Source organism: Protopterus annectens, chromosome 7.part0, assembly GCF_019279795.1.
Source record: "Protopterus annectens isolate FY-2018-M chromosome 7.part0, PAN1.0, whole genome shotgun sequence".
In the NCBI taxonomy this organism is placed as follows: Eukaryota; Metazoa; Chordata; order Ceratodontiformes; family Protopteridae; genus Protopterus; species Protopterus annectens.
Window position 1 is genome coordinate 1,729,853,209 of NC_056739.1, and position 23,943 is coordinate 1,729,877,151.

Consider the following 23,943-nt stretch of genomic DNA (forward strand, 5'->3'; position numbering starts at 1 on the left):
TGCTTTATGATTACCTAAGTAAATGTCTGAGAAATGCACCAGCTAAGACTCATGCTGGGTATGGAAGAAATGATTGATATTCCTGGGCAGGAATGAGTGGGCTGTAGGGCTGTCACCCTGTCCAACCAGGAATGCCCAATTTGTTTCTCTGACATGAAAGGGATGGGTTGGTATTGACAGTGGAGCCATCAGGTAAGGTCCTGGAACAATGTAAAAGCGAAAGAAATACTTGGATATAGAGTTTTTATTTCAGTACATATTCCAAGGGTCAGTTCTAGAAGCTGCTGATTCCCTGTGGCCCTTACCCAGACCCTCTATAATTACCTTGCTGGGAGCACATAAACCATAGCATTTACTGGTTCACAGGAAAGGGTTACCAGGGGGCCTGAAATTTCACCAGAACCTTTGAGAATGCAGTGTGGTCTGGTTCACCTGTTTGCTTTCATGAAAAACAAAGTTCCTTCAAAGGGGGTTTTCATATGATCAGCCTTAGTGTGTCTGCAACTTATGTAAGCTGCAGCCAGGTATAACAGTAAACTGAGAGCCCTGTGTATGCTGCCTTGCCAAGCCAATAAAAGCACTTTGGGGAGCCACACAATCTTGTTAACAGAACTTATGATAGACAGCTCATACAACAAAAAATAACTGGTGCCAAAATTATTGACTGAAACTAAGTGCCAAAAATGTATTATGGTATCCTTTGGGAAGTTATCTACCCCAGGGAACTACTACATTGACAGTACACCCCTAAGAGCTGACCCAATTGTTTTGGATTTGAGAACTTAATGTGAACAGTAATGTAACTTTTGACCAAAATGTGTCAGTTGTTGTAAAGACATTTCTTCTATATTGCACAGCATATATACAAAGAAATTGCGTCCAGCTCTAGGGATGTCATTGTCCCCCTTTACTCAGTCCTCATAATGCCAGTTATTGAGTATAATGCCCCCATTGGCATGTACTTGTCCAGGTACATGCAACAACTGGAACACCCACTGGGATACCTTACTAAAAGGATATAAAGCCTAAACAACATGTGCTACATGGACTGAGTCCATGCCCTGTCATTATAGCCTGTAGCCTACAGACTGCTAAGAGGTGGCCTGTGTCTGACATACAAGGCATCCTCCAACCCAATAATAATAGATTTACTATGTATCAGTAAGTCAAATGGCATCAGAAATGCTCAGTCTAGGGATCCAAATCTCCTCTACAACACTGACAGAACAGTTTGGAGGGACAGGTGTATCTCACAGAGAATATCACTGCTCTGGAACAGGCTTCCTTTCCACATAAAACAAATTTGATCCCTGTTCATATTCAAGCACAGCTTGGATATATAGATGGAAAACAAAAAATTTACCCCAGGACTGACCCCCTGTACTACTAATGGACAAAAGCAGTTCCTAAATGCTTTATCCCATGCATGGGTCCCCTCAGATTATATACCAGTTATTCTCATTAAGGGGTAATATATAATTATTGACCATGAGATTGGTAATGTCTGTCACGAAAAAAATGAAATTGCACAGGGAGTGCTTGCACAGAAATAAGGGGATAGCTGTCGTTCATTAGCTTATTATAGCAAAGCACTCTATTCTGTTGCAAAAGGATTCCCACCCTGTTTAAGGGCAGTTGCCGCTGCTGCCATTTTAGTTAATCTTGCACAATCGTTGGTGCTTGGGCATACTCTTACAGTAGGTGTCTCACACACTGTGTCATCTCTTTTGCTTAAAATGAAAAGTCAACCACTCCTGACTGCATGACTAACTAAATATGAACTTGTGCTTCTTTCTGATCCATCTTTTTCTTTGATCCACTGTCACGTTCTAAATCCTGCATCTCCATTGCCTGCTGCTGAGGATGGTGAAGAGCATGATTGCGTGTGTGTAACTATCTGCTTTCTCATAGAAAGGACTTAAAAGACATTCCTATACCCAACACCGAAGTCAATCTGTTTGTTGATGGTTCCTTTGAAAGAAATCAAAGGGGACAACTAATGGCAGGGATATCTATTTCACCGAAGATACAGTATTGTTGCAACAAAGACTAGAGGATGTTCATTCTGCTCAAATAGCTAAATTAGTGACTCTGCAAAAAGCCTGTGAGCTAGCCAAAGACAAGGTGGCCAGTATTTTTACAGATTGCCATTTTGCTTTTGAGGTGGTACATGATTTTGGGCAACTTTGAAAACAGAGAAGGTTTTTGACCTCTTCGAAAAATCAAATTAAAAATTCAGGGTACATAAAATCGTTGTTAAATGCACTTTTGCTGCCTAGGAGGCTATCAGTAATCAAATGTTGTGCCCATCAAAAGGGCATAGATGTTGTAACAAGGGGCAATAATTTGTCCGACCAACCTACTAAACAAGTAGTAAAAGAGTGTTGTAAAAATCTGTGTATCATAACTATGACAAACTCCAACAGTAATGATGTTTGATTTTTAAAAAGTTGTCAGCATTTCAAGCTGAAGCATCACAGGGAGAAGTTCAAAGGTTGCTTAAGGACGGATGCACTAAATCCGCCGATAAATTGTGGCGACATCCAGACGGCCGACTGGTGGCGCCTGCCTCTTTACTACCTTACCTCGTAAGGGCATGTCATCTACAGCCCATGCAGGTAAGACAGCTTTATTTAATCAGATTACCAGAAGTTGGTATGCCCCTCATCTCTCCTCTTTGATACTTCACTATGTAAATAATTGTGCTATATGTCAAGAGTGTAATGTTACTAAAAATGCAAACATTAAGACTGCATGTTTACCACCAGCCTGAGGACCTTCTGTTAATGTGCAGCTGGACTTCATCCAGATGCCTATGACTCATAACTTACAATTTATTTTGGTGGTGGTGTGCATGTTTTCAGCATGGGTGAAAGCTTTCTCATGTCGCAAAGCTGACTCGGTCAGAGTTGTCAAAAACCTCATGCATAATTTCATGCCTCGCTTTGGTATACTGTGTACTATCAGTAGTGACCAGGAACACATTTTAATAATTCATTAATGAAAGAACTATGCAAAATGTTTAATACTAAGTTGAGTCTTCACTGTTCAAACCATCCACAGTCATCTGAATTAGTAAAAAGGGTAAATAGTACCCTTAAAAATAAAATTTCAAAGATATGTGCTAAAACTCACTTAGTGGCCTGAAGCTCTCCCCTTAGCATTAATAAATATGAGGACCTTACTAAATGCCACCAAAAAGTTGAGTCTATATGAAACATTAATGGAGAGACCATGGCCCTTCCAGCTACCCCTCCAGTGAAAAATGCAGATTTACCTTTGTCAGATAATGCTATGATTTTATATTGCTGGAAACATGTTCATGTTTTGCAGCAATATTATCGAGCAGTAAAAGCAGCACCCCCCCCCCCCCCCAACCTCCTGACCAGCCCTGTCATCAACTGCAGCCGGGTGACTAGGTTTATGTCAAAACTTTCCAGGACTACCAATGTAAATTAATTCGTCTCATAGGTTCATAGGTTCATAGGTTCATACTAGGCTATCTGCCCAAGGGCATTTATAAGCCTAGCCCATAGTTATGTGGCTTTCGCCACCCCTTTAGTTTGAATAAAAACTATGCCTATCATTTTTCTGTGCCTCTGTCAAGCAGTGACACTGAAGTAATCCCTGGGGTATATCTGCGATCTCCCATCCATTGGTCAAGATTCCTCTTGAACAAGGCCAGCGAGGTGCTCTGCCTCACATGTACCGGGATTTTGTTCCACAGCATAGGAGTCTCTGGGTGATGAATCTGTCCCTCCAGCACGTTCTATTTATAACCGTGTCAAGGTTTAAGTCTCCCGCCCTTGTGGTTCTGAGGGATCTAGATTTTTGAGGTGAAGCATATTCATCAAATCTGGGTTTGACATGGCCTTATATGTCAGGCACAGGTCACCTCTGAGCAAGCGGTATGAGACTGAATAAAGCTGGAGTTCTTTCAGTCGGGCAGCATAAGACATATTTTTGGGACCCTTTATCCTTTTGGTGAGGAACTTTTGGGGCCTTTCAAGCTGCATCAGGTGTCTGGTCAGATACATTCCGAACGGGTCATTGTACTCAATCATAGGTCTAATGAGTGATGAGTACAGGGGGACGATGACCTCCCTTGATCTAGATGTGAATCCCTTCATGATCAGGTGGGCGATATAGAAGGTTTTCCTAACTGCTTTAGCAACATGAGTGTCAAACGAAAGACTACTGTCAACTTGGGTCCCCAGATCCCTGATGACTTTTTCTGTGCTCAGTGGATTGTCACCTATATGGTAGCTAGGGGTAACCTTGTTTTTCCCGAAGGGTATGACTATGCATTTTTTGGCGTTTAACTTCAGGCCATGGCTCTGGCACCAGTTATCCGTTTCTGTGAGGCCCTTCTGGAGGATATCTGTGTCAGATGTGTTTTCGACTATGGCGCCCAGTTTGCAGTCATCTGCAAACTTTGTCAGCCATAACCCTCCTGTGTTTGCTTGTAATTCAGAAAAGTAGATGCTGAACAAGAGTGGACCCAGGACTGAGCCCTGTGGGACACCACTTGTGACAGGCTTTGAGTCTGACATGGCTCCAGCAACTCTGACCCTGTGGGTTCTGTCGCTTAGCCAGTTTGCAACCCATCTTGTGATGTATGGGTTTACATTCAAGCTGATGAGTTTTTCGATGATACCTGAGTGGGGTATTGTGTCTAAGGCCTTTGCCAGGTCGAGGTAGGCTGTATGGACTGCCTTTCCCTCATCAATGGCCTTGGTGACTGTCTCGAAAAAGTCAACCAAGTTTAAGAGGCAGGATCTGCCTTTGACAAAGCCAAACTGGGTTGGATCCAAAGTCTGCAAGTTCCCTATGTCTTTATTTATGAGTTCCATTATGATCCTCTCCATGGCTTTGCAGATAAGGCTTGTCAAGCTAATGGGGCGGTAATTTCCAGGGTCTGTGGAGGCACCGCCCTTATGAAGTGGGACCACAGTCGCCAGGCGCCACTCCTTGGGTACGTATCCTGAGGTGAGGCTAAGATTAAACAGCTGTCCTAACTGTGGGTTTAATTCCTCGTTCAGTTCATGAAGCACACAGCCGGGGACACCATCCGGTCCCATGGATGCTGTGTTTTTTGCCTTAGTGAGGGCAGTTCTCACCTGGGCGTTGAGATGTTTGGGGGGATACAATCCTCTGGAATAGATATCTCTCCTTTTGGGGGGGAGGGGGAGAAGTTTGCACTGAACCTGTCAGCCAGTATGTTAGCAATGTGTGTAGGTTCAGTAATTTTCACATCATTTTGAACTAATTCTGAGCATATCTGGGAGTTTCCTCCTAGGTTTCTAACATAGCTAAAGAAGGCCTTATGATTGTCTTTAGAGTCCTTGGCGATTTTTCTCTCAAAATTTGCCTTGGATGATTTTATGAGAGCTCTTAGTTTTTTACTTATAATGATCAAAGGTGTCTTACCTTTCAAGGATTTTGCTCTATCTTGTAGTAGCTTCCTCCTTTTGTTGTAGAGCTTGTTTATGGCTCACTGCAAAAAAACCTGTTGTGTGGGGACCCCAAACGAATTGTTGCAGCCAGCAGAGGGATATCAAAGTGCAACAGATGAGTCATCTGCCCAGTGAGAAAAATCAAGTTCAGTAGCAGTCCATGATAAATCCAGTGACAACAGGTACCTTTGCTTTGTTTTTCCTGCTGCTTCCTCCTTATAAACTGGTAAAAAAATAGTTTCTTGCTGGTTCTTCAGCAATATGCTCTAGACTTAAATGTAACAAACTGTTCGGTATGTTCGCATATACCTCATCATCCTAAGGGAGGTATTCCTATGATTCCCATCCCTGAATCACTGGTGTCATTTAAAAAAGATCTTAGTGACATCAGTCTAACTTGGCATAATGTGACTGATTTCTCAAAGGTTGTCTCTCTCCAACTTACAACCACACATCATGGGGACACGTGTTATGCCAGAAATGGGACTGTACCAGTAGGAACCAGCAAATGTAATGACACCAGGCATGAAAGTGTGTTAAGACTCTTTGCACTTAAAAAGCTATGACTGGGGGCATGGCATGGGCATGATAAAGGATCATTACTATATCTGTGGTGATTGTGCCTACCCCTGGTTGCCTACACACTGGTTTAGATGTTGCTTTGTGGGCTATATTACCCCTGCTATTCAGCATTTCAAAACTCCTTGGGCCGGTAGACTGAAAAATAAGTGAGCACTCCACTGGGCAGAACAAGCATTTTCAGTCTTTACTCGTGGGTATGTAGTGCAAAGGACAATGCTCAAAATCACCATGCTTGCTCAAATTCTTCAAAAGGTAGTAAACAAAACTTTGCATCACATCAGGATGGCAAATCAAAAAATGACTAAAATGCAACCTGTCGCGTTACAAAATCAATTGACCCTTGCTATCCTGCTTGCTGCAAAGGGGAGGGGGTCATGTACCCTCACAGGGGGTTGTTGCTGTTCATATATTAGTGACTATCATGATGAACAGAAAAAAACTGGCAAATTTCATGGAGCAAAGGGCCAAGGATTTGGACAGCACATCAAAACAGTGGACACTTTTTAAATGGTTGGGTTGGGCAGTGTTTTTGGTAATCTGAGAACTAGTATAGTCCAAGGTATTGTAATTGTACCTTTTACTATATTTTTAATAATTTTAATATTTTCTATTTTAAAGGCTGTAAATACAAGATGTTTAATTTCGTCTGCACGTAAAATGCCACTGCACAGAACAAATAATAACAATTCTATCATAGTAAAAGATAATCTACAATGCTAAAGCTTATTTTATTAAGCTAAGAAAAATAAAAATATAAGTACATGTATTGTATGATACTAATAGTGTCAAAGGGGGAAGACGGTTATGGGACAATATCAGTCTTATTAAAATGTGCATTAATTTCAGTTTCATTAATGATTCCATAACATGAGTGTTAGAAACAAATTTAATTTGTATGCAGGACTGTGGAAAAATAGTTTCATAAGATGAAGGTACTGTTGTGCTTCAACTGCATTCTTTTAATGTTTAACAAGGAAAAAAGGGTAAGTGTTGAAGGGACAGAGGCATGTTAGTGTAAAAGAAATTTGTTAGGCTGATTCCTCCAGGCTTGGGAGTGTGTTGTTGCTTGGGAAAATTGGCTAATAAATAAAATGTCCAAGGTCAGAAAACAAGATCCTTGGAGCAGAGTAGGTGGGTCATGTAAAAAAAAAAAAAAAAAAAAAAAAAAGGTGTTCACGTGAAGTCCAAGGCAAGATTCACAAGGAATGAGAACATTTCTAAAGTCATTGATTTGTTAAACCCACTGTCAGGTCAGCATCTTGCATGGTTAAATTAATAATCAAATGTATAAAAGATGCAGTTTCCTTTGTTCATTGAGACAGGTTTACACATTTTTATAAAGATAGTCACCCAGCGCTGTAAATAAAATTTCTGTTTGCACATTCTAAAGGGTTATACCTGACTGATGGCAAATAAGGTAAATCCTTAATAATATTTATTTACTAGCCTTAACAGTAAGGTTAATCTGTAAACATATGAGAGAGATTTCCATTAACCTAAAATGTCCTGGAAGGGCAGCTTGAGTAGTACTTGGCTATGAACTTATGAACAAACCTATTTGGATCTTTGTTCTGAGTCTGGCAACCCTTCTAGAGAATGGCTGCTTTGTCATTGAGCTTCTTCTTGAATCTTAGCATGATAACCATATAATTTAATACCTTCATGGAAAAGATGGAAAATTGAAAAGAACCGTCTTCTGCCAGTCTGTCCGTCACGTCACATAGGAATATTTGGTGGACAGAACTTTACTCAGAACCGAACATCTGTAGAAATATCCCCAGGAATCTTTATTACCCCCCCCCCCCATTCATTCCCAAGTTTCTGGAGAAGGCCAAGATTTACAAAGCCAACACGATTCTCATGGCTCCTTTTTTGTCCCACTAAGTATGGTTTTGTTTGCTTTGGTGTCATCTTTTGAATAGACCACTTACCCTGAAGCTGTCAAATAGCATGCTGTTTCAGTTATCCTGTAGCTGTCACCTGTACATTCTCTTCTAAGGCCAACTGCATGGTTTCTTCATTTCCAGTAATGGTCGTTAAACAGTCATACGTCTAGATGTTAGTTCAGATTCTTACTTCTGCCTGGAGACCAGGTGGCAGCAAAACATATCAACTTTGCATGGATTAAAAGGACTCATTTTGCCATGTTGGCCACTGCTGAAGGCTGGGATTTATTCACAGCTCCTGTACCCAGCATTTTATACTACCTTTATCTCTCTGATTCTGGTCTCAGTTTCTTTTCCATAAAGTTGCACATAGCAGCTGTTTGACTTTGATCAAAGCCAGCATTCTGCTTCATTAACCTCCCTTAAGGTTTGCAAAACCTTCCTTAAAGGCACCTTTCTGTTATGTTGTCTAGTAAAATCTCCAGATCGTCAGTGGTATTTTTACTTTTTCTTGGAAAAGTTTATCCCTCCAATATTTGAACCTGCTATTACAGCATAACTGAAGTTTGTATTTTGAAAAACTTTATTCCTCCTTGCTATTATATCAGCATTAAGGGCTCTGAACTTAAAGATTTATGCTGTGACCCCTTTGAATCTCCTGTTTTGTAAAGACAGTGTGTCTGTGAGAACCACCTCATAATTTATGTCAAAAGTGGCCGTAAATAAAGTATTAATCAGGCCACAGAACTGCTACTGAAACCACGGAGAATACTTAACTTCATTGTATGGGTTTGTGCAAACAGATAAGATTCTACTTAGAACCAAGTCTGACAGAAAAGACTGTCAGATTGTGTATTAAGGTTTCTAAACCTGTGTCATCTATTTGGCTGTATACAGCCAAAATATAATGTACAATTGTGAAATCAAATATTTAGTAAAAACCTTTCTGGATCATTCCAGTTTTTATATGGAGGAAGTGGCCACTTTGCAAGTCTTTTTCAAAAATGCATCAGTGGCTTACATCCAGCTGCCAGGTGGGCATCACTGGATACTTTCTCAAGGCATTACAATCTGAATGTGACTTCTAGAACTAGGCCATCCTACAGTGCCAGAGTCATTTAGAACATTTTTGCATATATTCATCCAAGTGGTTGAACTACAGATTCTGACCTTAAGATGACAGATGAAATTCCCAACATTATGCAGGAAAGTACGTAATTGGCATAGTGTTGTGTTAGCAGCTTCATCTGTGTTACCTTCCCTGTCCAGGCCTAATGATACTTTTTTGGTGAAGGCTCCCAATGAAAACATCTTAGGGTAGTGACCTATCTGTCTTGGGCTTTCAGAGACCTGGGGTGGAGTCCCCAGCAATTAAGAATTATTGTTTAAAGACTAGAAAGCCTGGGAAAGTTTAAGGTGCATGCTGACTAAATTCTGCATTCCTTAGTTCTCATGGCGATGGAGATGAAATTGCCATTGTATACTGAGAGTATCACCATAAGTATATAATTTTCATTTCTTTCTAAAGCCATTTTATTAAATTAGACAATTACAGTTCTAGATTAACCTAGTAACTATGCCTGCATCTGATGAAGGAAGTCTATAAGCTTTTTTAATACCAGCACTTTTTGCTGAAAAAAAACATTTCATACACAGATTTTCTCTTTATGCATCCAACCCATATTTATTTATTTGTTTGTTTGTTTATTTATTTAACATTTGTTAACTGGGAAAGCCCGACTTAGAATGAAGCCAATTTTCAGCGGAGGCCCGGGGAGAAATGCTCCAGACACATGTCCTTGTAATTTTGAACACACACTGTGTGTTTTTTTAAATTTTGAAAACATTTTGAACCTTTCTGCTCTTTTGGTACCCTAATCACTTTCTCCTAACCTGTTCATTCATGGTATGTCCAGGTGTGAATCTTCCGGGGAACTACAGTAGCTGTTACTTCATTACCTACTTTATTACCTCTTTCTTTTGTTGCAAAGGCAAAATGATACCAGCCTATGCACAAACATTTTCTGCTCCTCTTTTATCAATTTCTGGATTAAAATACTCAGTTTATCTTTAGTGTTTTGAAGTTCTACCAAAATAATACTCAGGTGGCTGCAAGGTTACACCAAAGGCAGTTTCATATGGACTTTTTTTAGCTTTGTTATCAGCAAACCTGCGGTGTTGGTGCTGCGGTAGTGTTGTCACCTCACAGTAAGACGCTGTCCGGTTCGATTCTCAGCTAGAGCGTCTTCTGCGTGGAGACATGCGTGAATGGGCGTACCTTGGTTGAAGGTTGTGCGTCAGGGCTGGTAACTTGGCACGTAAAAATCAACTACCAATCATTAGCGGACCGGAGTTCCGCTGTGGCGACCCCTAACCAGGAAAAGCCGAAAGACACAAACATCAGCATTCACTGTACTTATGTGGTCAGCTAGCACATCTGAAATTTCATTTCAGTGCCCATTTCACACATTTTCAACCATTCTTGACAAAAATTTCTTGTATGGCAATAAAACTGTTTATACAAGAAGGTGGATAGAAAGAATATTAATAAACTATATGATATAGTGAATTATTTGCATTCTTACTTGCAAGAAAAGACACCTTTCATCCTTAAGCATTGCGATCATCATGGCTGTGTGTGTGTTTTGAGCTAGCAGTATAGTGGATATTTTTTTTTTTGAGGAAACAATGAAGAGGTGAAGTGTATCGCTGTTTATCTATTAGTATTTTTTTGTACAGTTATCTTTTGAAAAAGACTCAATGGAATAAGTGCTAATGTCTTTCCACTGCTGTTCCTTTAACATAGATGCTGGATGTCTTCTCTCTGCTGAAGTTTGACAACATTGATGGTGGGGTATGGAAACAGGGATTTGACATCACATATGAGCCTCATGAGTGGGATGAGGATCCCCTGCAAGTATTTGTTGTTCCACATTCCCATAATGACCCAGGTGAGTCTAAGAGCATGAGATGTTGGAGCTTGTATAATGTGCATTTTTCTAAATAGTTACATAGGAGTTTTTTGAGGTCTGATTGCAGAACAGCTCTTAGTTAAGCAGCTTTACACTTTATAGGGCACAACCAAGATAGTATCTAGACTAAATTGTACATGTGTTGAATAACAATAGACTTTTTTGTTTTACAGCAATTTTTTTTTTCTTCAAAAGAATAAAAGTTGTTGCTAGAACATATTTCTAACTTTCCAAAGTTTAGAATATGAGACGTAGGTGGCATGTCTCACAAGTGAGTCTTGCATCTGCTTGTGTTTATCTGTAACTTCCTGAAAGGATTATGTCTTTTCTGCTGCTTAACACTGTGGCAGCCATCATTCTCAACTTTGGACTAATGTATTCCCTATAAATCATTTATTCTAAAGCATTGGCATTTATATTGCAAATTTTTAGTGGAGCTGCTATTTTGTTGTCCCTGATTCAGTGTGTCACTCAGAGTGTTATACTCACTTCTTTTAGGTTCATAGGTTGATACCAGGCTATTGGCCCAGATGCCCTTATAAGCCTAGCAAAGAATTTTATCCATGTTCCCACAAAGTCATTACCTATTTCCCCTGTCTAGAGAGAGAGTCTAGTCTGTTCCACAAATGGGGGGAGTCTTTGGAACACAAATCTGTCCAGCCAACAAGTTCTATTAATTTCACAGACCAGCCTGAGGCCATGCATGCAAGTTGAATGAGTCGAGTTTGACTTATGGATATGCAGCAACTCCATCAAAGCTTGGACTGAGATGGCCTTGAATACCAGACACAGGTCACCTCTGAGCAGTTTGTACAAGACTCATTAGAGGGACAAGGCTTTTAGCCTAGCTGTATAGGATAGGTGTTTGAGACCCTGGCTTTTCCTGGTCAGGAACCTCTGTGGCATCTCCAGCTGCTGCATGTGCTTGGCAAGGTGCATGCCAAATGGAGCATTGTACTCGATAATGGGTCTGATAAGGCAGGAGTACAAGGATGTTATGACCTCCTTGTTCCTGGATGAAATGAGGTGGGCCATGTAGAAAGCATTCCGTACAACGGCGGCAATGTGGTGGTCAAATGTCAGGTTGTTATCAACCTGGATGCCAAAGTTTCTCACGACTGTAGTGGGGATGCCATTTTCCCCATATGGGATAATGATGCATTTCTTGGCATTCAGTTTGAGACCATGCATCTGGCATGAGTCATTAGTTTGGGTAAGACCCTCTTGGAGAATATTCACATCACTAGGGGGATTTAAGACAGCTCCCAGCTTGAATCGTCTGCAAACTTGGTCAGCCACAGACCACTGGTTTTGGCTGCACCTCAGAAAAGTATATCCCAAACAGTAGAGGCCCAAAACCGATCCTTGGGGTATATCACTCGTTATGTGTCTACTACTAGAGGTGGCTTCCCCTATTTTGACTGAGTGGGTTCTATCAGTGAGTCAGTTAGCTACCTATCTGGTAACATATGAGTTGATGCCTAGCTGGGAGAATTTATCTATTATGCCCTTGTGGGGAATAGTGTCAAAGACTTTGGGTAGGTCAAGGTAGGTGGTGTGCACCATCTTCATCTCGTCCATGGCTTTGGTGACTCTTTCGAAGAAGTTGACCAAGTTTAACAGGCATGATATCCCTTTGACAAAACCAAACTATGTGGGGTCAAGCATTTGGAGGTTGCAAATATCCTCCTTAATAAGGTCCATGGTAATATGATCTGATATAATCTGATGGTTTTTTTTTGTCCGTTTCAAAGTGGATGGGTCTTCTGATCTGACCTTGGATCCAACTTCAGCCACTCTAGACTTTAAGATTCACAACTCAGGCTCATCCCCTTCCCCCTAATCCCCAGCATTACCTCAGATCTTATTTGCTACTCATAGAGAACATATATGGCCCGGTTCACTCAGTCTCTCCTCTCAGCTAAGTTCTTCAAATTGTTTGATTTATATATATATATATAGATATATATATATATATATATATATATATATATATATATATATATATATACATACATACATACATATGTGTGTGTGTGTGTATAAAATCTTTCTATATTCTTTTTTTTCCCTTCTGCCAACCCCCCCCCCCAAAAAAAAAGAACAAAAAAAAAAAACTACTACTACACTATTTGCGTTGTTGGTGCTTCCGTCTTGTTTCGTATAGTGTATGATAGTGTTAAATAAAATTAAGAATTCAATACACAGGAGGTTCAGGTTCAAAAGTTTACTAGTGTACACCAGGAGGCAAAAAATGTACAAGTACAGAATTTTGTCTAACATGAATCAGGAAGTACATGGATTTTATAATCTTTACATTTAAGTTGTGCCCACCTTACTGACGTGGTATGTCACAGGGCATCTACATCACTTTAGCTTACAGTCCTCTATTCATAAAAACTACTGATGCTGTATATTTAAAAAAAAGTTTTCCTCTTGTAACAATATGGCCTTGCTATCCACCTGGTCAGACATAATGTCTTTCTGTAAAGTTACTTCTTCAAGGTTTCACATCAGTTTGAATACAATAGTGGATTCAGTCTTCTAATACACATCTTTGTTCACTGTAACACTTTCCCACCAGCTGCATGCTATCTTAGTAACACATATACAAGGCCAAATCATCCCAGCAGGAAAGAGCAGAAGATTTCATTATTTCACATATTTAATTTCCTGACCCAGCAGATAATCACTTGTGAAAAGCATAAACATTAAAACTTGCTAAGCTAGCAACTGCCAGGGTCGGAGGTCAGTTTGCTTCAAGCCACACTGCAGTTTCAAAACTACTTACATTTACACATGAATTAATCCTTTCTGTTATATGATTAATAGAATAAAATGCATTACATACTACTTTGTTTTTAAACTAGTATTTCACACATATTCAAATACATATTTTTCTAACATTTTCCCTCCTATTAATACTTTTTATTCTATTTTGAAGTATGTATGTCATTTCTTCTCCCAACCTCTTCCACTAAGGATTTTCAGTTAGGTGAGTCATTCAATCTATACTTCAGAAAAAATGTCATCTGAGATCAATTTTTCAATCTCAATATCTTGGTGCAAAGTTTCAGTAACAGATACACCAATAAAATCATTGATTAGTCTTTTCATGCAGGGAATTCCACAACAAACACATGCTCCTATTAGGAGTATACCCACACAAATGGCAATCAGAATATTCATTAGGAAGGAACTCCACCCCCCCAAATAGATTCTGGAAAAAGTTTGTCAGTGGGTTTGGGCCTGGTTCAGTCATGGCTGATACTTGCTGAATTACCTCTAGGTGGTTGTTAATTTCATGCCTATTGTCTGGTATGTATGCACAGCATTCTTCTTTGATAAGTGCGCACGTACCATCTCTCGCCGCTAGGGTGAAGTCGAGAGCCATTCGATTTTGTAACACAACAGTTCTCATTGCGTTCAGTTCATCAGTCACCAGTTCTAGGGCAGAGAAAGTCGCATTACTCATTACTTCGAGAAGTTTCGACAACTTCCTCAGCTCCCAGATCGATTTGACTGCTCCATATGCTGGGAATATTCCTGCCCAAGATATAACACTGTCGCTCAAGTCCATATGAGTCAATTTACTTTTATCTTTTACACTATTATGGTCTTTCCAGCCAGCCTCGATCCGTCCAACTGGATTTACAGGTTTCTTGACTGGACCTCCAGGTTTCCCAGCTACTTCTCTCACGTTTCGTATCTTACCCAAAGGTAATTCTGCAGTATGTCTTATTGCCGGAACCAGATAACCCAAAAAACAACTGCTTGGACCAATTCTCAGGTAACCATTTATATGCTTTTTTCCCCACAAATAAAATAACAGTTTTCGACTTTAGTACTAATACGCATTAACCCTGCATGAAACATTTTCTGATCTATAACTGACAATTGTTTAAACAAAACAGGATTCTTGCGAATGTCATTCATGGTTGTTTTCAGTGAGTTCAAATATGAGTCATAATTAGTATTGCAAAGGATATTGCCATTACTATTCTTAATATAACACCGGTAAGATATGGTTATATTACAATTGTTCCAGCCCACCTGGAGAGTATCATTTTTGTAAAAACATACAATTCCTTTTTGTGCGACAGGTAAAAATAAAGCTATTTTGTCCTGTGATCTCACAGTTCCTGTATCAAAGAGTAAATTCTCCCAAGTCTCATTTATCCCCAAGGGGACAGCGGACATTATCAGTCCTCCATATGCTGTTGGTATAGCTGTACAGACCCAGCAATTTGAAATGTTCATAGTCTCTGCATATACACGCTTCATGGCTAGGTATGTGTTAAAATTTGGATGCCAGTCTATAGACGTTTCGTCACGCCTTCCCACTTTCACTTGTGTGGTTGAGTGTAGGAAGAACCACAACAAGAGGAAAATTGTCACAATTATAGTCAATAAATGTATACTCAGCAACATGATTATGCAACATCTCTGGTGTTGATCTAAATTTCTATTTGCTTTGTTTTTGGCCATCTTGCCCTTGTTGTATATCAGTCACAAAGTTTTTATCAAGTTGAAAGTTCTTTACCGGTTTGCAGTGTGTCAAATGAACCCAGGACGTCCTCTCAGCCACTCTGACCGCAGTAGGTGTTGCCAACAGTACCTGGTACGGCCCTTCCCACTTTGGACTCGCCCAGTTCTTCCTTTTCGTCACTTTCAGCCACACCCATGTCCCGGGGGCCAAAACTGCTTCCACCAGTCTGGTCTGTTCCTAGCTAATGAACTGTCAGCCTCTTGCTCTGCAGGCATGAGAGCTTTCCACTGAGGCACATAATATGCTCTCCCAAAAATCATTTCAAAGGGAGTCAAACCCTTCACGTTTGGAACCGTTCTCATACTCAGCAGTGCTAGAGGCAGACAGTGTATCCAATTCTTTTGGGTTTCTTCAACTAACTTCCTAAGTTTATTCTTAAGGGTACCATTGTACCTTTCTACCAGTCCTGCTGACTGTGGGTGGTAGGCGCAATGGTTTTTCAAGGAGATATCAAAAAATTTCCCAAGTTGTTGGATTGTCTGGTTCACAAAATGTGTGCCATTATCACTATAAATCCTTTCCGGAATGCCAAATCTAGGGATTATTTCTTTTATCAGGGCTTTCGCCACTGTTGCTGCATCCGGATTCTTGGTTGGAAAAGCTTCTACCCATTTAGAAAACATATCTACAATGACTAAACAATACTTTTTCCCTTCACACTTATTCAATTCTATGAAATCCATACAAATAGTATGGAACGGATACGGTGGTATAGGAAAACTTCCTTGCTTAGGTTTAAATGCCCCTTGTGCATGATGCTTGTTACAAGTATGACAAGCTGCACAAAATTTTTTTGTGTAATTTGTGAATCCATATGATGTTCTTCATTCCACATTGCTGCAGTCCTAACTATTGGGTAGTCCGCTGTCCAGTCGGCCCGAATACCAAAGTATATGGCTGACGTCGGTCAGGGCGCATTAGACTGACGTCAGTACGTCAGGGTACTAATGCGCATGACCGACGTCATATCCTCAGTCTTTTTTGCCGCATGGTCCGATGCAGAAGCAATTTTGCGAGTGCAGGTTGGCGTTCTGAAAGTTTCTGAAGCCAGAGTTTCAGACCGAATCAAAGTTGGCTAAGTACCCCGTTGGGGAATATTTTGGTTTTTTCTTGCCTCAGTATTTAACCGGATGTCAGAAAAAGTGAATAACTGTATTTCTTGTGGGAAACAGATACCTCATAGGGATTACCATACTTTGTGTATACCTTGTTTAGGGCCTGAGCACGACGTCGTTGGATGCCGCTCTTGTGCTAGATTTAACAAACGCACTATTAAGAGAAGGTTAGACTGTGCCAGGTTAGTGTTTGGGAAGCGTTGTCATTATTAAATGCCGCCGGATGCTCCGCCGCTTTGGCTAAAAGCGCAAGGACAAAACAGCAAAGCCTAGAGTGGAAGAACCGACAGTCCCAGACGTCGGTTCTTTAGAAGGCTCAGTGGAGCCGGAGGTTTTGCCAGGTGTTTCTTTGGAGTCTCAGGGAGAGACTTTACTGTTACAGGATGTATCCTCTCAGGAAGTAGGCCAGGCTGAGGGGCTTCTCAGGTGGCTGTTCTTCCCTCTCTTCCTAAGGTGGTTAGAGCCTCCCCTTCTGTTTCCAAGGCTTCTTTGAGGGGCAGGCCAAGTTTTGCTTCAGTGGGGGTTCTCCTAGTGCTTCAGGGTCTTTGCCTAAGAAACATATGCTTAAAATGGCAGAGGATTTGATTACTATGATAAGGGGTTCTATGCCCCCTCCTGATAAGAGGCCTAGGGTGGAACCTGAGTTTGAGAGTTTTGAGCAATGCTCGGAGGCTTCTGAGTCTTCGGCTGAAGACTTGCAGGAGTTCCCTCCTTATTCTGATTCTGATGTGGATGATTCTACTCCTTCAGCTTCTCCTCCTGAGGATTTTTCATTTTCAGAGACTCTGCATTCCATGAGGGAGCATTTTAAATGGGAAGGTCAAGATTTCTCTGATTCCAGGAAAAGGCTTAGGGAATTCTTGTTTTTACCCCAGCATAGGCCTTTAGCTATACCTCCTGTTTTGAATGTGGTGGAAGATGTTTTGCAGAGGCTTCCCTGAATCCTGATTCTTTGCCTCCTGCCCCAGTTAAACCGGATAGGTATTATAGGGTGCCTGAAGCTCATAAGTATCTTTTAAGAGTCCTAGGGCAGACCCGAAACTGTCTCTCAGGGGCCTAAAGGTGTGAAGGCCTCAGTTGTTAAAAATCCTGTCCCTCCTGATAAAGAGGCAAGGGCTTTGGATAGATGGGGAAAGAAAGTGTATACTTCTTCCACTTTAGCCATGAGGGCGTTGAATTGTCAGTTTCACATGTTAAAATATCAGAATTATCTTCTTTCACAGTTGAAATCTAAGGTGGATGCTCTGGAAGGTATTGAGTGTAAAGAGTTGCAGGATTTAGTTCATGTGTCTGAACAGGTGGGTAAACATTCCTTGCAATGTGGTTTTGATGCTGTGCAGGCCTCCTCCAGGGTGGCTGCCACTGGTTCTGTTCTTCATAGGCACGCCTGGTTGAGAGATCAGAATTTAGCTGAGCATGTTAAGACACGGATTTTGGATGCTCCTTTGCAGTCTGATGTGTTGTTTGGTTCGCCTGTAGAAGCAGTTTTGAAGAAAATGGAGGACAAGGCTAAGTCTATGCAAACTGTTAAAGATTTTTTGCAGGTGCAGCCTCCAAGTTTAGTAGAAATTGGCCTGCTAAGGGATGGACTTATCCTGCTTATGATTCCCAGTCTAGGGGTAGGTCTAGACGTGGTAGGGGCAGAGCTCAGGGTTCTTTAGGCCTAGGACAGGAGTTCCCCTGCTCAGACTTCTGGTGAGGGCAGGGGTCAGTCCTTTCGTAAGCAGACCCAATGACCTGCCTTTTCAGCTGCCAGTTCATTCTCGCCTGGCAGCACCGTTGGGAGGAAGACTGTCTCTTTTCAAAGAAAATTGGGATTTAATTACCCAAGACAGATGGGTTCTGGATATCATTCACCACGGTTACAGGTTTTATTTCCATACCTTGCCTCCTTTCAAAGGCATGCCAGACATTCCTCCTCTACAAAGACAAGAGGCTCACAAGCAAATTTCTCTGTTACTCCAAATAGGGGCCATTCAGCCGGTTCCTGTGCCAGAAAGGGGCCTAGGATTTTACTCTCGCCTGTTCCTAGTACCGAAGAAGGGGAACACGTGGAGACCAATTTTGGATTTATCTATCCTCAACACTTATCTGGACATTCCCAAGTTCAAAATGTTGACGTTACAACAGCTTTTACCTCTGCTGGGCAAAGATCACTGGATGGTAACTTTAGATCTCAAGGAAGCTTACCTTCATGTGCCTATAAGACTAAGTTGCAGAAAGTATCTGCGTTTTCGAGCTGGAAATTTTCATTATCAGTTCTCTGCATTGCCCTTTGGCTTATCTACTGCGCCCAGAGTATTCACAAAGGTTCTGGCTCCAGTGATAGCTTACTTCAGGCTAAAAGGAATTCAAATCTATCCTTACTTGGACGATTGCCTGATTCTGGCTCAAGAAAAGGAAGACCTTCTACAGCATTTGGAATATGTCATAGCAGTGCTAAGATGCCTAGGGTATTCTGTGAACGAAATAAAGTCCAGTCTAGTACCCTCTCAAGACATGTGCTTTCTGGGTGTGAGACTGAATACAGCAGCCCAGATGGCCTTTTTAACCCCGGACAAACAAAAGAATCTTTCCAGTTACTTCCATCAACTATCTCTTCAGTCCGGGCTGACTGCAAGGACAGTCCTTCAAGCCTTAGGGTTCATGGCATCTTGTATTCTGGTGCTTCCCAATGCCAAACTGCATATGAGGAAGCTACAATGGTATCTCAAAATGTATGGACACAGCACTGCCAGGATTTGGACACTGTCATTCAAATAATACCTTGCATTCAAATGGAATTTTTGTGGTGGGCTCAGGAATGTCACCTAAACAAGGGACTCTCTGTGACCCGCCAGAGGCGAGTCAGATTCTAACGACAGATGCCTCAGACATTGCTTGGGGAGCTCATCTAAATGGAAAGTGGATACAAGACAAGTGGCCTGCCAGACTACAGCATCTACATATCAACATGAAGGAGATGTTAGCAGTCCAGTTTGCATTAATGGCTTTCAAGGAGTTACTTCCTCCAGGGCAGGTGTTGATTCTAACAGACAACACAACTGTCATGTGGTACATCAACAAACAAGGGGAACACATTCTTACCCATTGTGCAGGCAAGCAATGATTTTATGGGAGACTGCGCTCAGCTTGCAACTAACTCTTCAGGCAAGGTTTCTGCCGGAGCACAGAACTCCTTAGCAGATGTGTTAAGCAGACAAATCATGGATCCCCACGAGTGGAAACTGGATCTTCATGTATTTCAAAAGTTGACAGTGTCCTGGGGAACTCCAGACATAGATCTGTTCGCTTCTCCACTAAACCACCAGCTGCCAAAGTTTTGCACAAAGAGGTTTCATCACACAGCTTGGAAAGTGGATGCTCTTTCTTTCAGTTGGAAAAATCTTCATGTGTATGCGTTTCCACCTCTGCCTCTTCTTCCAAAGGTGCTTCTAAAGGTCAGACAAGACAAGCCAAGGATGATTTTAATAGCTCCAGATTGGCCTCGGCAGCACTGGTACCCATTACTGAGGAGTCTGGTAAAGAAGCCTCCATGGCCTTTACCCTTGATTCCACACCTGTTGTCTCAGAGAGACGGTCGCCTGCTCAATGTCAAGCTTCACTCTCTTCATCTAACAGCCTGGCATATTCTGTTTTGAAAGACAGCAGGTCTCAACTTCCTCAACAAGTTTTAAATGTGATTATGGAAGCCAGGAGACCTAATACAAGGAAAGTGTACGCAGAAAAATGGAAGAGATTTTTATTTTGGAGTACAGCAAACAATTTGGAGATTTCTGAGCCAAATTTGAGTGTGGCTCTTCAATATCTTACTGAGTTATTGGACAAAGGTTTGTCTTTCTCTTCCATTAAGATTCATGCTGCAGCAATTTCAGCTCACTATGATTGTGACCCACCGCTGTTTTCGCATCCTTTGTTCAAGCAATTTCTTAGAGGGGCAAAGAATATAAGACCCCCACGTAGAGCTCCTACTCCTGCTTGGGATCTCAATTTTGTGTTGGAGAAACTTACTCTACAACCTTTTGAGCCTCTTGGCTACTACTGAATTGAAATACTTGTCATGGAAGACTGCTTTTTTGTTGGCCATTACTTCTGCAAGAAGGGTTTCTGAGTTGCAGGCCCTTATGGCAGTGGAGCCTTTTTTGATTTTTCATAAGGATAGAGTATCTTTACGTACTAATCCTTCCTTTATGCCTAAGGTGGTTTCTAGTGTGGCTTTAAACCAAACTATTCATTTGCCTACTTTTTATGCAGATCCCCAAAGTAAAGGGGAAAAGATTTTGCACACTTTAGATGTACACAGGCAATTGCGTTATTATTTGAGCAGGACTAAGGATTTTGGGCAGTCTCAGCAGTTGTTTGTTTCTTTTGCTTTGAGTTCTCAGGGCAAGCCTGTGTCAAAACAAACTATTTCTAGATGGATTGGGTGTTGCATTACATTTTGTTATTCCCATCATGGCAAGGAGATTCCAGCTGGGATTAGGCCTCATTCCACTAGGGCTACTGCCACTTCAACAGCATTTCTGAGGGGTGGCAACTAAGGATATTTTGGAGGCAGCTACTTGGAGTTCAGTGCATACTTTCTCTAAGCATTATCACCTTCCTCTCTACTCTAAGTCTAGGGCTGGTTTTGCCACAGCTATTTTGCAAGGCATGTTGTCAGTTCCTGCTTCCTTATGATTTGCCAGCCTCCCTTACCTCTGCTTTGGGATTCTACCCAATAGTTAGGACTGCAGCAATGTGGAATGAAGAACATAGTACAGTTTTGTACCTACCATAAATGTAGATGTTCGAGGATCCACATTGCTGCAGTCCAATTTACCCTCCCTCCTTCCCCTCTGTGTTTAGGGGTGGTTGTGTAGGTGAGGTTATATTCTGCTAATTTTGTATATTTTGTATATATATTTTGGTGCAGGTATGTTGGGAGTTTTTGGTTTTTGGCCTTATCTTTTCAGGGTCTTCTGACATCTGGGGCAAGAAAAGACTGAGGATATGACGTCGGTCATGCGCATTAGTACCCTGACGTACTGACGTCAGTCTAATGCGCCCTGACCGACGTCAGCCATATACTTTGGTATTCGGGCCGACTGGACAGCGGACTACCCAATAGTTAGGACTGCAGCAATGTGGATCCTCGAACATCTACATTTATGGTAGGTACAAAACTGTACTTTTGGAATATTCGGTTTACTAACTGTACCATCCCCCCTGTTGAGACATGGCACTGCCCATGGCTCAACAAAGCTGCATATCTAAATAAATTAGACGGCAATATTGTTTTTTTCTCTTTGGAAATGTACAGTCCATTTTCAAGAATTGCGCCTTGTTTTTCCCATTTCTGTTTTTCTGCTTTTGTAGTAAGCGTCTGCATTGTTTTTAACATGTCTAAATCTAAAATCTCAGAGGGTTGTAATTCCTCATTCAAAAGTAAGGTTTCTGAGTCTGAGGCTGCTTGCTTTGCATCTGGATCAGCTCGTGCATTGCCTTTCAAAATCTTATCCTGTTGTTTTGTATGAGCTACACATTTACAAATAGCTACTTTTGTAGGTAACTGAATAGATTCTTATAATTCCAAAATAAATTGCGCATGATTAATTGGTTTTCCACTAGATGTTATCATCCCTCTATTTTTCCATTGTTGCGCAAATACATGTACTGTAGAAAAAGCATACTGACTATCAGTATATATGTTTACACATCTGTCTTTTGCTAAAGTACATTCCCGTGTCAAAGCTATCAATTCCTCTGCTTGTGCAGATAAGTTATGTGGTAAGGACTGGGCTTCTAGAATTTCATTGTCTGTAACTACTGCATACCCCACTAGATTCTTTCCTGTAGGACCCCTTCTGCATGAGCCGTCCATGTAATATGTCACATCGGCATTATCCAAGGGCATATCTGTAAGATCTTGTCTAGGCAAGGCTAATTGTTCAATCTCCTGCAGGCAGCTGTGCGGTGTGCCATCCACAGGGATTGGGAGTAATGTTGATGGATTTAATGTCGTACATCGTTCAATTGTCATATGAGGTTGGCTCAGCAGTATAGTCATACACGAAAGATGTCTAGCAGGAGAGAGATATGCTACTTTTTCTTGCAGTAAAATTATTGCGACTGCATGAGGCACTCTCAATGTGAGAGGGTGGAATAACACCACTGAGGCTGAAGCCTGTACTGCCATTGCAGCTGCAACTATTGCTTGTACACAGTGAGGCAAAGATCGCGCCACTGGGTCTAACTGCGATGAATAATAGGCTATGGGGCATTGCTTGTCCCCATGTTGTTGCATCAGTACTGACGTCATATATCCTTGCTTGCAATCTACGGTCTGAAAGAACCGTTTGTGATAATTTGGGAGTCCCAAAACTAATGAAGAAGCTATCAACTGTTTCAACCTGCAGAAAGCTGTTTCTGCTTCAGGTGTCCATTGTAAACTATCTTGTGCTGCCATTGGTGTCTTGTATATCAAGTCAGTCAGTGGAGCAGATTCCAAAGCATAATTTGGTATCCAGCTCTGACAAAAATTAGTTGTACCCAAGAAGGACGTAATTTCCTTCTTGGTTGCTGTTTTTCTTTCCTCGTCTAATATTCTACCCTCATTGGATATTACATATCCTAGGTATCTAACTTGCTTTTTCCAAAGTTGTAACTTACTCTTGTTTACTTTGTGTCCTTGTGTTGCTAAAAATTTCAATAGCTCTACAGTATCCTCCCTGCATTGTTGCTGGGTGGGGGCTGCTAGCAAAATGTCATCTACATAAAATAGAATCTGACTACCTCCCGGTGGGGTAAACCCTGCTAGGTTGCTAGCCATTTCTTGTGCAAATATTGTTGGGCTCTCACAATATCCCTGTGGCAGTCGAGTATATGTATACCTTTTACCCTGAAATGTAAATGCAAACCAATATTGACTATGAGGATGTATAGGTATTGAAAAGAAAGCATTACTAATATCTACCACAGAAAAATATTTTTGTTGCGGTTTCAAATCGTTTAACAAAGTATGTGGGTCTGGCACCGTGGGTGCTCTGGGTATCACTGCATTATTCACAGCTTGTAAATCTTGAACCATCCGCCATTCCCCGTTTGCTTTTTTAACAGGAAATAGGGGTGTATTACATGGTGAATCAGGAGATTCTACCAGTACTCCTTCTTTGAGTAATGCTGCTATTATAGGCTTGATTCCTATTTCTGCATCTTTTCTCAAAGGGTATTGTCTTTTCTGTGGTCTAAATGCTGATTTTGGTGTAATTGTAACTGGTCCTGCTGTTCGAATAAGTCCTACATCTGACTTTCCTGTCGACCAAAGGGTTGTTGGAATTTCACATAAAGCTTTTTCTTCTTCTTCTAATAAAAATGCTAATCAGCTGTCCTCGCTAGATTGCA

At 41.2% G+C, this 23,943-nt stretch overlaps 1 protein-coding gene across 5 annotated transcripts in view; it reads left to right on the top strand.

The window, feature by feature from the left end:
* MAN2A2 (mannosidase alpha class 2A member 2) overlaps positions 1–23,943 on the top strand; it is a 2,415,216-nt gene that overhangs the window by 588,606 nt on the left and 1,802,667 nt on the right. For all 5 annotated transcript variants that reach the window (XM_044078268.1, XM_044078266.1, XM_044078269.1 and 2 more), the window contains one exon: positions 10,731–10,875. In XM_044078268.1, coding sequence (XP_043934203.1) covers positions 10,731–10,875 — 145 coding nt within the window. The remainder of the gene's footprint in view (positions 1–10,730; positions 10,876–23,943) is intronic.